Here is a 15,777-nt window from a genome sequence, read left to right as displayed (position 1 = left end):
ATCGTATTTTAAAAGGAAACTCATATTTGGATGTGTGCTGTGCAGCCCAGGTGTGTGCGGGTCTCTCCGGGCCTCGGCCCGTGGGTCAGACCTTCAGCAGGTCCAGTTCTCCACCGTGTTCCTCGCAGCTCCAGCTGAGCTTCCGGACGCCGGCCGGGTCATCCCACAAGAACCGCCGAGCCTCGCCGGGCTTCAGCTCGCGAGCCGCCGCCGAGCCGCTGGGAACGAGAGATTCACTGTCTGGCCACACGGGGCTGGATCTGATCCACGTGTGTGTGTGTGTTGACCTCTGACCTCTGCCGGTAGCCGATGCTGACCCAGGGCGTGTGGTTGAGCAGCAGAGCCGGAGCTGCTCCCTCGTAGTAGTCAGAGAAGCCGACGGCGGTGGAGACATCGGACATGTTGACGTCTACGATGAGGCCCCCACACTGCACACACACACACACACACACACACACACACACACACAGAGACACACACACAGACACACACACACACACACACACACACACAGAGACACACACACACAGACACACACACACACAGACACACACACACACAGACACACACACACACACACACACACACACACACACACACACACACACACACACACACACACACACAGAGACACACACACACACACACACACACACAGAGACACACACACACACACACACACACACACACAGAGACACACACACACAGAGACACACACACACACACACACAGAGACACACACACACAGAGACACACACACAGACACACACACACACACACACAGAGACACACACACACACACACACAGAGACACACACACACACACACACAGAGACACACACACACAGAGACACACACACACACACACACACACAGAGACACACACACAGAGACACACAGTAAAAAGTTCTGAAATGTGCGGCGCCCTCGGAGTGGAATGGGAGGCTGTGATTGGTCGAGCACCGACCTGGGCGAGGCTCAGCAGGGTGCCGTTGTCCTGCCGGTTGAAGAAGAAGAACTTGGAGGTGGATTCAGATCCGACCACCCGGACGCACAACTTCCCCGCGATGTCGTCCGGCCACAGAGGAAGACACTGCAACACAACAACAGCAGAGTTACTCAGAGGCCAGCCCCCCCCCCCGCCCCCCCCCGGTGCGCTCACAGACCTCGGAGGAGGAGACGTAGTGCCACCTGGTGGCGGCCGGGCCGGTGACCTCGCCGACCTCCAGCTCGTAGGACGACCTGTTGACCAGCGTGAAGAACGGACTGAAGGTGACGACCCGCGTGAGGCTGGAGCTGCTCAGCCGGATGGCCACGCCCACCTGGACCGCAGCAACAGGGAATACACACAACATACATGTTATGTCCAACATACATGTTGTGTGTACAACATACATGTTGTGTGTACAACATGTATGTGGTGTCCGACATGTATGTGGTGTCCGACATGTATGTGGTGTCCGACATGTATGTGGTGTCCGACATGTATGTGGTGTCCGACATGTATGTGGTGTAGGACATGAATGTGGTGTCCGACATGTATGTGGTGTACGACATGTATGTGGTGTACAACATGTATGTGGTGTCCAACATGTATGTGGTGTACAACATGTATGTGGTGTCCAACATGTATGTGGTGTCCAACATGTATGTGGTGTCCAACATGTATGTGGTGTCCAACATGTATGTGGTGTCCAACATGTATGTGGTGTCCAACATGTATGTGGTGTCCAACATGTATGTGGTGTCCAACATGTATGTGGTGTCCAACATGTATGTGGTGTCCAACATGTATGTGGTGTCCAACATGTATGTGGTGTCCAACATGTATGTGGTGTCCAACATGTATGTGGTGTCCAACATGTATGTGGTGTCCAACATGTATGTGGTGTCCAACATGTATGTGGTGTCCAACATGTATGTGGTGTCCAACATGTATGTGGTGTCCAACATGTATGTGGTGTCCAACATGTATGTGGTGTCCAACATGTATGTGGTGTCCAACATGTATGTGGTGTCCAACATGTATGTGGTGTCCAACATGTATGTGGTGTCCAACATGTATGTGGTGTCCAACATGTATGTGGTGTCCAACATGTATGTGGTGTCCAACATGTATGTGGTGTACAACATGTATGTGGTGTCCAACATGTATGTGGTGTCCAACATGTATGTGGTGTCCAACATGTATGTGGTGTACAACATGTATGTGGTGTCCAACATGTGGTGTCCAACATGTATGTGGTGTCCAACATGTATGTGGTGTCCAACATGTATGTGGTGTCCAACATGTATGTGGTGTCCAACATGTGGTGTACAACATGTATGTGGTGTCCAACATGTATGTGGTGTACAACATGTGGTGTCCAACATGTATGTGGTGTACAACATGTGGTGTCCAACATGTATGTGGTGTCCAACATGTATGTGGTGTACAACATGTATGTGGTGTCCAACATGTATGTGGTGTACAACATGTATGTGGTGTCCAACATGTATGTGGTGTCCAACATGTATGTTGTCCAACATGTATGTTGTCCAACATGTATGTGGTGTCCAACATGTATGTGGTGTCCAACATGTATGTGGTGTCCAACATGTATGTGGTGTACAACATGTATGTGGTGTCCAACATGTATGTGGTGTACAACATGTATGTGGTGTCCAACATGTATGTGGTGTCCAACATGTATGTGGTGTACAACATGTATGTGGTGTACAACATGTATGTGGTGTCCAACATGTATGTGGTGTCCAACATGTATGTGGTGTCCAACATGTATGTGGTGTCCAACATGTATGTGGTGTCCAACATGTATGTTGTCCAACATGTATGTGGTGTCCAACATGTATGTGGTGTCCAACATGTATGTGGTGTCCAACATGTATGTGGTGTCCAACATGTATGTGGTGTACAACATGTATGTGGTGTCCAACATGTATGTTGTCCAACATGTATGTGGTGTCCAACATGTATGTGGTGTCCAACATGTATGTGGTGTCCAACATGTATGTGGTGTACAACATGTATGTTGTCCAACATGTATGTGGTGTCCAACATGTATGTGGTGTCCAACATGTATGTGGTGTCCAACATGTATGTGGTGTCCAACATGTATGTGGTGTCCAACATGTATGTGGTGTCCAACATGTGGTGTCCAACATGTATGTGGTGTCCAACATGTATGTGGTGTCCAACATGTATGTGGTGTCCAACATGTATGTGGTGTCCAACATGTATGTGGTGTCAACATGTATGTGGTGTCAACATGTATGTGGTGTCCAACATGTATGTGGTGTCCAACATGTATGTGTCAACATGTATGTGGTGTCCAACATGTATGTTGTGTCCAACATGTATGTGGTGTCCAACATGTATGTGGTGTCCAACATGTATGTGGTGTACAACATGTATGTGGTGTCCAACATGTATGTTGTCCAACATGTATGTGGTGTCCAACATGTATGTGGTGTCCAACATGTATGTTGTGTCCAACATGTATGTGGTGTCCAACATGTATGTGGTGTCCAACATGTATGTTGTCCAACATGTATGTGTGTACAACATGTATGTGGTGTCCAACATGTATGTGGTGTCAACATGTATGTGGTGTCCAACATGTATGTGGTGTCCAGCATGTATGTGGTGCAACATGTATGTGGTGTCCAACATGTATGTGGTGTCCAACATGTATGTGGTGTCCAACATGTATGTGGTGTCCAACATGTATGTGGTGTCCAACATGTATGTGGTGTCCAACATGTATGTATGTGGTGTCCAACATGTATGTGGTGTCCAACATGTATGTGGTGTCCAACATGTATGTGGTGTCCAACATGTATGTGGTGTCCAACATGTATGTGGTGTCCAACATGTATGTGGTGTCCAACATGTATGTGGTGTACAACATGTATGTGGTGTCCAACATGTATGTGGTGTCCAACATGTATGTGGTGTCCAACATGTATGTGGTGTCCAACATGTATGTGGTGTCAACATGTATGTGGTGTCCAACATGTATGTGGTGTACAACATGTATGTGGTGTCCAACATGTATGTGGTGTCAACATGTATGTGGTGTCCAACATGTATGTGGTGTCCAACATGTATGTGGTGTCCAACATGTATGTGGTGTACAACATGTATGTGGTGTCCAACATGTATGTGGTGTACAACATGTATGTGGTGTCCAACATGTATGGTGTCCAACATGTATGTGGTGTCAACATGTATGTGGTGTCCAACATGTATGTGGTGTCCAACATGTATGTGGTGTACAACATGTATGTTGTCCAACATGTATGTGGTGTCCAACATGTATGTGGTGTCCAACATGTATGTGGTGTCCAACATGTATGTGGTGTACAACATGTATGTGGTGTCCAACATGTATGTGGTGTCCAACATGTATGTGGTGTACAACATGTATGTGGTGTCCAACATGTATGTGGTGTCCAACATGTATGTGGTGTACAACATGTATGTGGTGTCCAACATGTATGTGGTGTCCAACATGTATGTGGTGTCCAACATGTATGTGGTGTCCAACATGTATGTGGTGTCCAACATGTATGTTGTTCAACATGTATGTGGTGTCCAACATGTATGTGGTGTCCAACATGTATGTGGTGTCCAACATGTATGTGGTGTACAACATGTGGTGTCCAACATGTATGTGGTGTCCAACATGTATGTGGTGTACAACATGTATGTGGTGTCCAACATGTATGTGGTGTCCAACATGTATGTGGTGTCCAACATGTATGTGGTGTCCAACATGTATGTTGTCCAACATGTGTGTGGTGTCCAACATGTATGTGGTGTACAACATGTATGTGGTGTCCAACATGTATGTGGTGTCCAACATGTATGTGGTGTCCAACATGTATGTGGTGTCCAACATGTATGTGGTGTCCAACATGTATGTGGTGTCCAACATGTATGTTGTCCAACATGTATGTGGTGTCCAACATGTATGTGGTGTCCAACATGTATGTGGTGTCCAACATGTATGTGGTGTACAACATGTATGTGGTGTCCAACATGTATGTGGTGTCCAACATGTATGTGGTGTCCAACATGTATGTGGTGTCCAACATGTATGTGGTGTCCAACATGTATGTGGTGTACAACATGTATGTGGTGTACAACATGTATGTGGTGTCCAACATGTATGTGGTGTACAACATGTATGTGGTGTCCAACATGTATGTGGTGTCCAACATGTATGTGGTGTACAACATGTATGTGGTGTCCAACATGTATGTGGTGTCCAACATGTATGTGGTGTCCAACATGTATGTGGTGTCCAACATGTATGTGGTGTACAACATGTATGTGGTGTCCAACATGTATGTGGTGTACAACATGTATGTGGTGTCCAACATGTATGTGGTGTCCAACATGTATGTGGTGTCCAACATGTATGTGGTGTCCAACATGTATGTGGTGTCCAACATGTATGTGGTGTCCAACATGTATGTGGTGTCCAACATGTATGTGGTGTCCAACATGTATGTGGTGTCCAACATGTATGTGGTGTCCAACATGTATGTGGTGTACAACATGTATGTGGTGTCCAACATGTATGTGGTGTCCAACATGTATGTGGTGTCCAACATGTATGTGGTGTACAACATGTATGTGGTGTCCAACATGTATGTGGTGTCCAACATGTATGGTGTCCAACATGTATGTGGTGTCCAACATGTATGTTGTGTCCAACATGTATGTTGTGTCCAACATGTATGTGGTGTCCAACATGTATGTGGTGTCCAACATGTATGTGGTGTCCAACATGTATGTGGTGTCCAACATGTATGTGGTGTCCAACATGTATGTGGTGCACAATGTATGTGGTGTCCAACATGTATGTGGTGTCCAACATGTATGTTGTGTCCAACATGTATGTTGTGTCCAACATGTATGTGGTGTCCAACATGTATGTGGTGTCCAACATGTATGTGGTGTCCAACATGTATGTGGTGTCCAACATGTATGTGGTGTCCAACATGTATGTGGTGTCCAACATGTATGTGGTGTCCAACATGTATGTGGTGTGTACAACATGTATGTGGTGTACAACATGTATGTGGTGTCCAACATGTATGTGGTGTCCAACATGTATGTGGTGTCCAACATGTATGTGGTGTCCAACATGTATGTGGTGTCCAACATGTATGTGGTGTACAACATGTATGTGGTGTCCAACATGTATGTGGTGTCAACATGTATGTGGTGTCCAACATGTATGTTGTCCAACATGTATGTGGTGTACAACATGTATGTGGTGTCCAACATGGATGTGGTGTCCAACATGTATGTGGTGTCCAACATGTATGTGGTGTCAACATGTATGTGGTGTCCAACATGTATGTGGTGTACAACATGTATGTGGTGTCCAACATGTATGTGGTGTCCAACATGTATGTGGTGTCCAACATGTATGTGGTGTCCAACATGTATGTGGTGTCCAACATGTATGTGGTGTCCAACATGTATGTGGTGTCCAACATGTATGTGGTGTCCAACATGTATGTGGTGTCCAACATGTATGTGGTGTCCAACATGTATGTGGTGTCCAACATGTATGTGGTGTACAACATGTATGTGGTGTCCAACATGTATGTGGTGTCCAACATGTATGTGGTGTCCAACATGTATGTGGTGTCCAACATGTATGTGGTGTCCAACATGTATGTGGTGTCCAACATGTATGTGGTGTCCAACATGTATGTGGTGTCCAACATGTATGTGGTGTCCAACATGTATGTGGTGTCCAACATGTATGTGGTGTACAACATGTATGTGGTGTACAACATGTATGTGGTGTCCAACATGTATGTGGTGTCCAACATGTATGTGGTGTCCAACATGTATGTGGTGTCCAACATGTATGTGGTGTCCAACATGTATGTGGTGTCCAACATGTATGTGGTGTCCAACATGTATGTGGTGTCCAACATGTATGTGGTGTCCAACATGTATGTGGTGTCCAACATGTATGTGGTGTCCAACATGTATGTGGTGTACAACATGTATGTGGTGTCCAACATGTATGTGGTGTCCAACATGTATGTGGTGTCCAACATGTATGTGGTGTACAACATGTATGTGGTGTCCAACATGTATGTGGTGTCCAACATGTATGTGGTGTCCAACATGTATGTGGTGTCCAACATGTATGTGGTGTCCAACATGTATGTTGTCCAACATGTATGTGGTGTCCAACATGTATGTGGTGTACAACATGTATGTGGTGTCAACATGTATGTGGTGTCCAACATGTATGTGGTGTCCAACATGTATGTGGTGTCCAACATGTATGTGGTGTCCAACATGTATGTGGTGTACAACATGTATGTGGTGTCCAACATGTATGTGGTGTACAACATGTATGTGGTGTCCAACATGTATGTGGTGTACAACATGTATGTGGTGTCCAACATGTATGTGGTGTCCAACATGTATGTGGTGTCCAACATGTATGTGGTGTACAACATGTATGTGGTGTACAACATGTATGTGGTGTCCAACATGTATGTGGTGTCCAACATGTATGTGGTGTCCAACATGTATGTGGTGTCCAACATGTATGTGGTGTCCAACATGTATGTGGTGTCCAACATGTATGTGGTGTCCAACATGTATGTGGTGTCCAACATGTATGTGGTGTACAACATGTATGTGGTGTCCAACATGTATGTGGTGTCCAACATGTATGTGGTGTCCAACATGTATGTGGTGTCCAACATGTATGTGGTGTACAACATGTATGTGGTGTCCAACATGTATGTGGTGTCCAACATGTATGTGGTGTCCAACATGTATGTGGTGTCCAACATGTATGTGGTGTCCAACATGTATGTGGTGTCCAACATGTATGTGGTGTCCAACATGTATGTGGTGTCCAACATGTATGTAATGTCCAACATGTATGTGGTGTCCAACATGTATGTGGTGTCCAACATGTATGTGGTGTCCAACATGTATGTTGTCCAACATGTATGTGGTGTCCAACATGTATGTGGTGTCCAACATGTATGTGGTGTACAACATGTATGTGGTGTCCAACATGTATGTGGTGTACAACATGTATGTGGTGTCCAACATGTATGTGGTGTCCAACATGTATGTGGTGTCCAACATGTATGTGGTGTCCAACATGTATGTGGTGTCCAACATGTATGTGGTGTCCAACATGTATGTGGTGTCCAACATGTATGTGGTGTCCAACATGTATGTGGTGTACAACATGTATGTGGTGTCCAACATGTATGTGGTGTACAACATGTATGTGGTGTCCAACATGTATGTTGTCCAACATGTATGTGGTGTCCAACATGTATGTGGTGTCCAACATGTATGTGGTGTCCAACATGTATGTGGTGTCCAACATGTATGTGGTGTCCAACATGTATGTGGTGGTCAACATGTATGTGGTGTCCAACATGTATGTTGTGTCCAACATGTATGTGGTGTCCAACATGTATGTGGTGTCCAACATGTATGTGGTGTCCAACATGTATGTTGTGTCCAACATGTATGTGGTGTCCAACATGTATGTGGTGTCCAACATGTATGTTGTGTCCGACATGTATGTGGTGTCCAACATGTATGTGGTGTACAACATGTATGTGGTGTCCAACATGTATGTGGTGTCCAACATGTATGTGGTGTACAACATGTATGTGGTGTCCAACATGTATGTGGTGTCCAACATGTATGTGGTGTCCAACATGTATGTTGTGTCCAACATGTATGTGGTGTCCAACATGTATGTGGTGTCCAACATGTATGTTGTCCAACATGTATGTGGTGTCCAACATGTATGTGGTGTCCAACATGTATGTTGTGTCCAACATGTATGTTGTGTCCAACATGTATGTGGTGTCCAACATGTATGTGGTGTCCAACATGTATGTGGTGTCCAACATGTGGTGTACAACATGTATGTGGTGTCCAACATGTATGTGGTGTCCAACATGTATGTGGTGTACAACATGTATGTGGTGTCCAACATGTATGTGGTGTCAACATGTTGTGTCCAACATGTATGTGGTGTCCAACATGTATGTGGTGTCCAACATGTATGTGGTGTCCAACATGTATGTGGTGTCCAACATGTATGTGGTGTCCAACATGTATGTGGTGTCCAACATGTATGTGGTGTCCAACATGTATGTGGTGTACAACATGTATGTGGTGTCCAACATGTATGTGGTGTCCAACATGTATGTGGTGTCCAACATGTATGTGGTGTCCAACATGTATGTGGTGTCCAACATGTATGTGGTGTCCAACATGTATGTGGTGTCCAACATGTATGTGGTGTCCAACATGTATGTGGTGTACAACATGTATGTGGTGTCCAACATGTATGTGGTGTCCAACATGTATGTGGTGTCCAACATGTATGTGGTGTCCAACATGTATGTGGTGTACAACATGTATGTGGTGTCCAACATGTATGTGGTGTCCAACATGTATGTGGTGTCCAACATGTATGTGGTGTCCAACATGTATGTGGTGTCCAACATGTATGTGGTGTCCAACATGTATGTGGTGTCCAACATGTATGTGGTGTCCAACATGTATGTGTGTACAACATGTATGGTGTCCAACATGTATGTGGTGTCCAACATGTATGTGGTGTCCAACATGTATGTGGTGTCAACATGTATGTGGTGTCCAACATGTATGTGGTGTCAACATGTATGTGGTGTCCAACATGTATGTGGTGTCAACATGTATGTGGTGTCCAACATGTATGTGGTGTCAACATGTATGTGGTGTCCAACATGTATGTGGTGTCCAACATGTATGTGGTGTCCAACATGTATGTGGTGTCCAACATGTATGTGGTGTCCAACATGTATGTGGTGTCAACATGTATGTGGTGTCCAACATGTATGTGTCCAACATGTATGTGGTGTACAACATGTATGTGGTGTCCAACATGTATGTGGTGTCCAACATGTATGTGGTGTCCAACATGTGGTGTCCAACATGTATGTGGTGTCCAACATGTATGTGGTGTCCAACATGTATGTGGTGTCCAACATGTATGTGGTGTCCAACATGTATGTGGTGTCCAACATGTATGTGGTGTACAACATGTATGTGGTGTCCAACATGTATGTGGTGTACAACATGTATGTGGTGTCCAACATGTATGTGGTGTCCAACATGTATGTGGTGTCCAACATGTATGTGGTGTCCAACATGTATGTGGTGTCCAACATGTATGTGGTGTCCAACATGTATGTGGTGTCCAACATGTATGTGGTGTCCAACATGTATGTTGTCCAACATGTATGTGGTGTACAACATGTATGTGGTGTCCAACATGTATGTGGTGTCCAACATGTATGTGGTGTCCAACATGTATGTGGTGTCCAACATGTATGTGGTGTACAACATGTATGTGGTGTCCAACATGTATGTGGTGTACAACATGTATGTGGTGTCCAACATGTATGTGGTGTACAACATGTATGTGGTGTCCAACATGTATGTGGTGTCCAACATGTATGTGGTGTACAACATGTATGTGGTGTCCAACATGTATGTGGTGTACAACATGTATGTGGTGTACAACATGTATGTGGTGTCCAACATGTATGTGGTGTCAACATGTATGTGGTGTCCAACATGTATGTGGTGTCCAACATGTATGTGGTGTCCAACATGTGTGGTGTCCAACATGTATGTGGTGTCAACATGTATGTGGTGTCCAACATGTGGTGTCCAACATGTATGTGGTGTCCAACATGTATGTGGTAACATGTCCAACATGTATGTGGTGTACAACATGTATGTGGTGTCCAACATGTATGTGTCCAACATGTATGTGGTGTCCAACATGTATGTGGTGTCCAACATGTATGTGGTGTAATGGTGTACAACATGTATGTGGTGTCCAACATGTATGTGGTGTACAACATGTGTGGTGTCCAACATGTATGTGGTGTCAACATGTATGTGGTGTCCAACATGTATGTGGTGTCCAACATGTATGTGGTGTACAACATGTAGTGTCCAACATGTATGTTGTCCAACATGTATGTAGTGTCCAACATGTATGGTGTCCAACATGTAGGTGAACGTTATGTGGCCAACATGTATGTGGTGTACAACATGTATGTGGTGTCAACATGTATGTCCAAACATGTATGTGGTGTCCCAACATGTGGTGTACAACATGTATGTGGTGTCAACATGGCCAACATGTATGTGGTGTCCAACATGTGGTGTCCAGTGATGCTGGTAACTCCAGCGACCCGTCGGTGTCCAACAACAGACCAGGAACGGGGAGGCGGCAGCACGACAGCGGCCCGCGTGGCGTGGGTCAGGTCCAGCGGTCCAGCATGATGAGTCGAGCGCCACAGGGGAACTCGGAAGCTCCGTGCCTCCAGGCGCCGTGTCGACCACGGCGGCCACGTGAGACCAGCGGGACACGCCACGAGACCACGTGAGACCACGAGACCACGTGAACCACGTGAGACCCGCGAGAGACCACGTGAGACCACGTGAGACCACGTGAGACCACGTGAGACCACGGGAGACCACGGGAGACCACGTGAGACCACGTGAGACCACGTCAGACCACGTGAGGCCACGTGAGACCACGTGAGACCACGTGAGACCCTGTGAGACCACGTGAGACCACGTGAGACCACGTGAGACCACGTCAGACCACGTGAGACCACGTGAGACCACGGGAGACCACGTGAGACCACGTGAGACCACGTCAGACCACGTGAGACCACGTGAGACCACGTGAGACCACGTGAGACCACGTGAGACCACGTGAGACCACGTCAGACCACGTGAGACCACGTGAGACCACGTGAGACCACGTGAGACCACGTGAGACCACGTGAGACCACGTGAGACCACGGGAGACCACAGGAGACCACGTGAGACCACGTGAGACCCTGTGAGACCACGTGAGACCACGTGAGACCACGTGAGACCACGTGAGACCACGTGAGACCCGCGTGAGACCACGTGAGACCACGTGAGACCACGTGAGACCACGTGAGACCACGTGAGACCACGTGAGACCACGTGAGACCACGTGAGACCACGTGAGACCACGTGAGACCACGTGAGACCACGTGAGACCACGTGAGACCCGTGAGACCACGTGAGACCACGGAGACCACGTGAGACCCACGTCAGACCACGTCAGACCCGTGAGACCACGTGAGACCACGTGAGACCACGTGAGACCCGACGTGAGACCACGTGAGACCACGTGAGACCACGTCAGACCACGTGAGACCACGTGAGACCCTGTGAGACCACGTGAGACCACGTGAGACCACGTCAGACCACGTGAGACCACGTGAGACCACGGGAGACCACGTGAGACCACGTCAGACCACGTGAGACCACGTGAGACCACGTGAGACCCCGTGAGACCACGTGAGACCCCGTGAGACCCCGTGAGACCACGTGAGACCACGTGAGACCACGTGAGACCCCGTGAGACCACAGGAGACCACGTGAGACCACGTGAGACCACGTGAGACCACGGAGACCCACGTGAGACCACGGAGACCACGTGAGACCACGTGAGACCACGTGAGACCACGTGAGACCACGTGAGACCACGTGAGACCACGTGAGACCACGTGAGACCACGTGAGACCACGTGAGACCACGTGAGACCACGTCAGACCACGTGAGACCACGTGAGACCACGTCAGACCACGTGAGACCACGTGAGACCACGTGAGACCACGTGAGACCACGTGAGACCACGTGAGACCCTGTGAGACCACGTGAGACCACGTGAGACCACGTCAGACCACGTGAGACCACGTGAGACCACGTGAGACCACGTGAGACCCTGTGAGACCACGTGAGACCCTGTGAGACCACGGGAGACAACGTGAGACCACGTGAGACCACGTCAGACCCTGTGAGACCACGTGAGACCCTGTGAGACCACGTGAGACCACGTGAGACCACGTGAGACCACGTGAGACCACGGGAGACCACGTGAGACCACGTGAGACCACGTCAGACCACGTGAGACCACGTGAGACCACGTGAGACCACGGGAGACCACAGGAGACCACGTGAGACCACGTGAGACCCTGTGAGACCACGTGAGACCACAGGAGACCACGTGAGACCACGTCAGACCACGTGAGACCACGTCAGACCACGTGAGACCACGTCAGACCACGTGAGACCACGTGAGACCACGTGAGACCACGTCAGACCACGTGAGACCACGTGAGACCACGTGAGACCACGTGAGACCCTGTGAGACCACGTCAGACCACGGGAGACCACGTGAGACCACGTCAGACCACGTGAGACCACGTGAGACCCGTGAGACCACGTGAGACCTGTGAGACCACGTGAGACCCGTGAGACCACGTCAGACCACGTGAGACCACGTGAGACCACGTGAGACCCTGTGAGACCACGTCAGACCACGGGAGACCACGTCAGACCACGTGAGACCACGGGAGACCACGTCAGACCCGAGACCCAGACCACGTGAGACCACGGGAGACCACGTGAGACCACGGGAGGCCACGTGAGACCACGTGAGACCACGTGAGACCACGTCAGACCCGTGAGACCACGTCCAGACCACGTGAGACCCGCGTCAGACCACGTGAGACCACGTCAGACCACGGGAGACCACGTCAGACCACGTGAGACCACGTGAGACCACGTCAGACCACGTGAGACCACGTGAGACCCTGTGAGACCACGTGAGACCCTGTGAGACCACGTGAGACCACGTGAGACCACGTGAGACCACGTGAGACCCTGTGAGACCACGTGAGACCACGTGAGACCACGTGAGACCACGTGAGACCACGTGAGACCCTGTGAGACCACGTGAGACCCTGTGAGACCACGTCAGACCACGTGAGACCACGTGAGACCACGTGAGACCACGTCAGACCACGTGAGACCACGTGAGACCCTGTGAGACCACGAGACCTGTGAGACCACGTGAGACCACGTGAGACCACGTGAGACCACGTGAGACCACGTGAGACCCTGTGAGACCACGTGAGACCACGTGAGACCACGTGAGACCCTGTGAGACCACGGGAGACAACGTGAGACCACGTGAGACCACGTCAGACCACGTGAGACCACGTGAGACCCTGTGAGACCACGTGAGACCACGTGAGACCACGTGAGACCACGTGAGACCACGGGAGACCACGTGAGACCACGTGAGACCACGTGAGACCACGTGAGACCCTGTGAGACCACGTGAGACCACAGGAGACCACGTGAGACCACGTGAGACCACGTCAGACCACGTGAGACCACGTCAGACCACGTGAGACCACGTCAGACCACGTGAGACCACGTGAGACCCTGTGAGACCACGTGAGACCCTGTGAGACCACGTCAGACCACGTGAGACCACGTGAGACCACGGGAGACCACGTGAGACCACGTGAGACCACGTGAGACCACGTGAGACCACGTGAGACCCTGTGAGACCACGTGAGACCCTGTGAGACCACGTGAGACCACGTCAGACCACGTGAGACCACGTCAGACCACGTGAGACCACGTGAGACCCTGTGAGACCACGTGAGACCACGTGAGACCACGTGAGACCACGTCAGACCACGTGAGACCACGTCAGACCACGTGAGACCCTGTGAGACCACGTGAGACCACGTGAGACCACGTGAGACCACGTCAGACCACGTGAGACCACGTCAGACCACGTGAGACCACGTCAGACCACGTGAGACCACGTGAGACCACGTGAGACCACGTGAGACCACGTGAGACCCTGTGAGACCACGTGAGACCACGTGAGACCCTAGACCACGTGAGACCACGTCAGACCACGTGAGACCACGTCAGACCACGTGAGACCACGTCAGACCACGTGAGACCACGTCAGACCACGTGAGACCACGTGAGACCCTGTGAGACCACGTCAGACCACGTGAGACCTCGTGAGACCAGGGGAGACCACGTGAGACCACGTGAGACCACGGAGACCACGTCGAACCGTGAGACCACGTGAGACCACGTGAGACCACGTGAGACCACGTGAGACCACGTCAGACCACGTGAGACCACGTCAGACCACGTGAGACCACGTGAGACCACGGGAGACCACGTGAGACCACGTGAGACCACGTCAGACCACGTGAGACCACGGGAGACCACGTCAGACCACGTGAGACCACGTGAGACCACGTGAGACCCTGTGAGACCACGTGAGACCACGTGAGACCACGTGAGACCACGTGAGACCACGTGAGACCACGTCAGACCACGTGAGACCACGTGAGACCACGTGAGACCACGTGAGACCACGTGAGACCACGTGAGACCACGTGAGACCACGTGAGACCACGTCAGACCACGTGAGACCACGTGAGACCACGTGAGACCCTGTGAGACCACGTGAGACCCTGTGAGACCACGTCAGACCACGTGAGACCACGTGAGACCACGTGAGACCACGTGAGACCACGTGAGACCCTGTGAGACCACGTGAGACCACGTGAGACCACGTCAGACCACGTGAGACCACGTGAGACCACGTGAGACCACGTGAGACCACGTGAGACCACGTGAGACCACGTCAGACCACGTGAGACCACGTGAGACCACGTGAGACCCTGTGAGACCACGTGAGACCACGTGAGACCACGTGAGACCCTGTGAGACCCTGTGAGACCACGTGAGACCCTGTGAGACCCTGTGAGACCACGTGAGACCCTGTGAGACCACGTGAGACCACGGGAGACCACGTC

The 15,777-nt window shown here is 49.7% G+C and overlaps 1 protein-coding gene across 1 annotated transcript in view; it reads right to left on the bottom strand.

The window, feature by feature from the left end:
• The window catches only part of LOC130193255 (intermembrane lipid transfer protein VPS13C-like), a 94,454-nt gene that overhangs the window by 49,088 nt on the left and 29,589 nt on the right, over positions 1-15,777 (bottom strand). The window contains exons 25-28 of the mRNA XM_056413704.1: positions 1,167-1,322; positions 968-1,093; positions 295-428; positions 92-218 (exon numbers count right to left, since the gene is read on the bottom strand). Of these exons, the coding sequence (XP_056269679.1) occupies positions 92-218; positions 295-428; positions 968-1,093; positions 1,167-1,322 (543 nt within the window). The remainder of the gene's footprint in view (positions 1-91; positions 219-294; positions 429-967; positions 1,094-1,166; positions 1,323-15,777) is intronic.

This window comes from Pseudoliparis swirei, chromosome 4 (assembly GCF_029220125.1).
Source record: "Pseudoliparis swirei isolate HS2019 ecotype Mariana Trench chromosome 4, NWPU_hadal_v1, whole genome shotgun sequence".
NCBI classification, from domain to species: domain Eukaryota; kingdom Metazoa; phylum Chordata; class Actinopteri; order Perciformes; family Liparidae; genus Pseudoliparis; species Pseudoliparis swirei.
The sequence above is the reverse complement of the archived record's forward strand: the minus strand, read 5'-3'. Positions and strand labels throughout refer to the sequence as shown.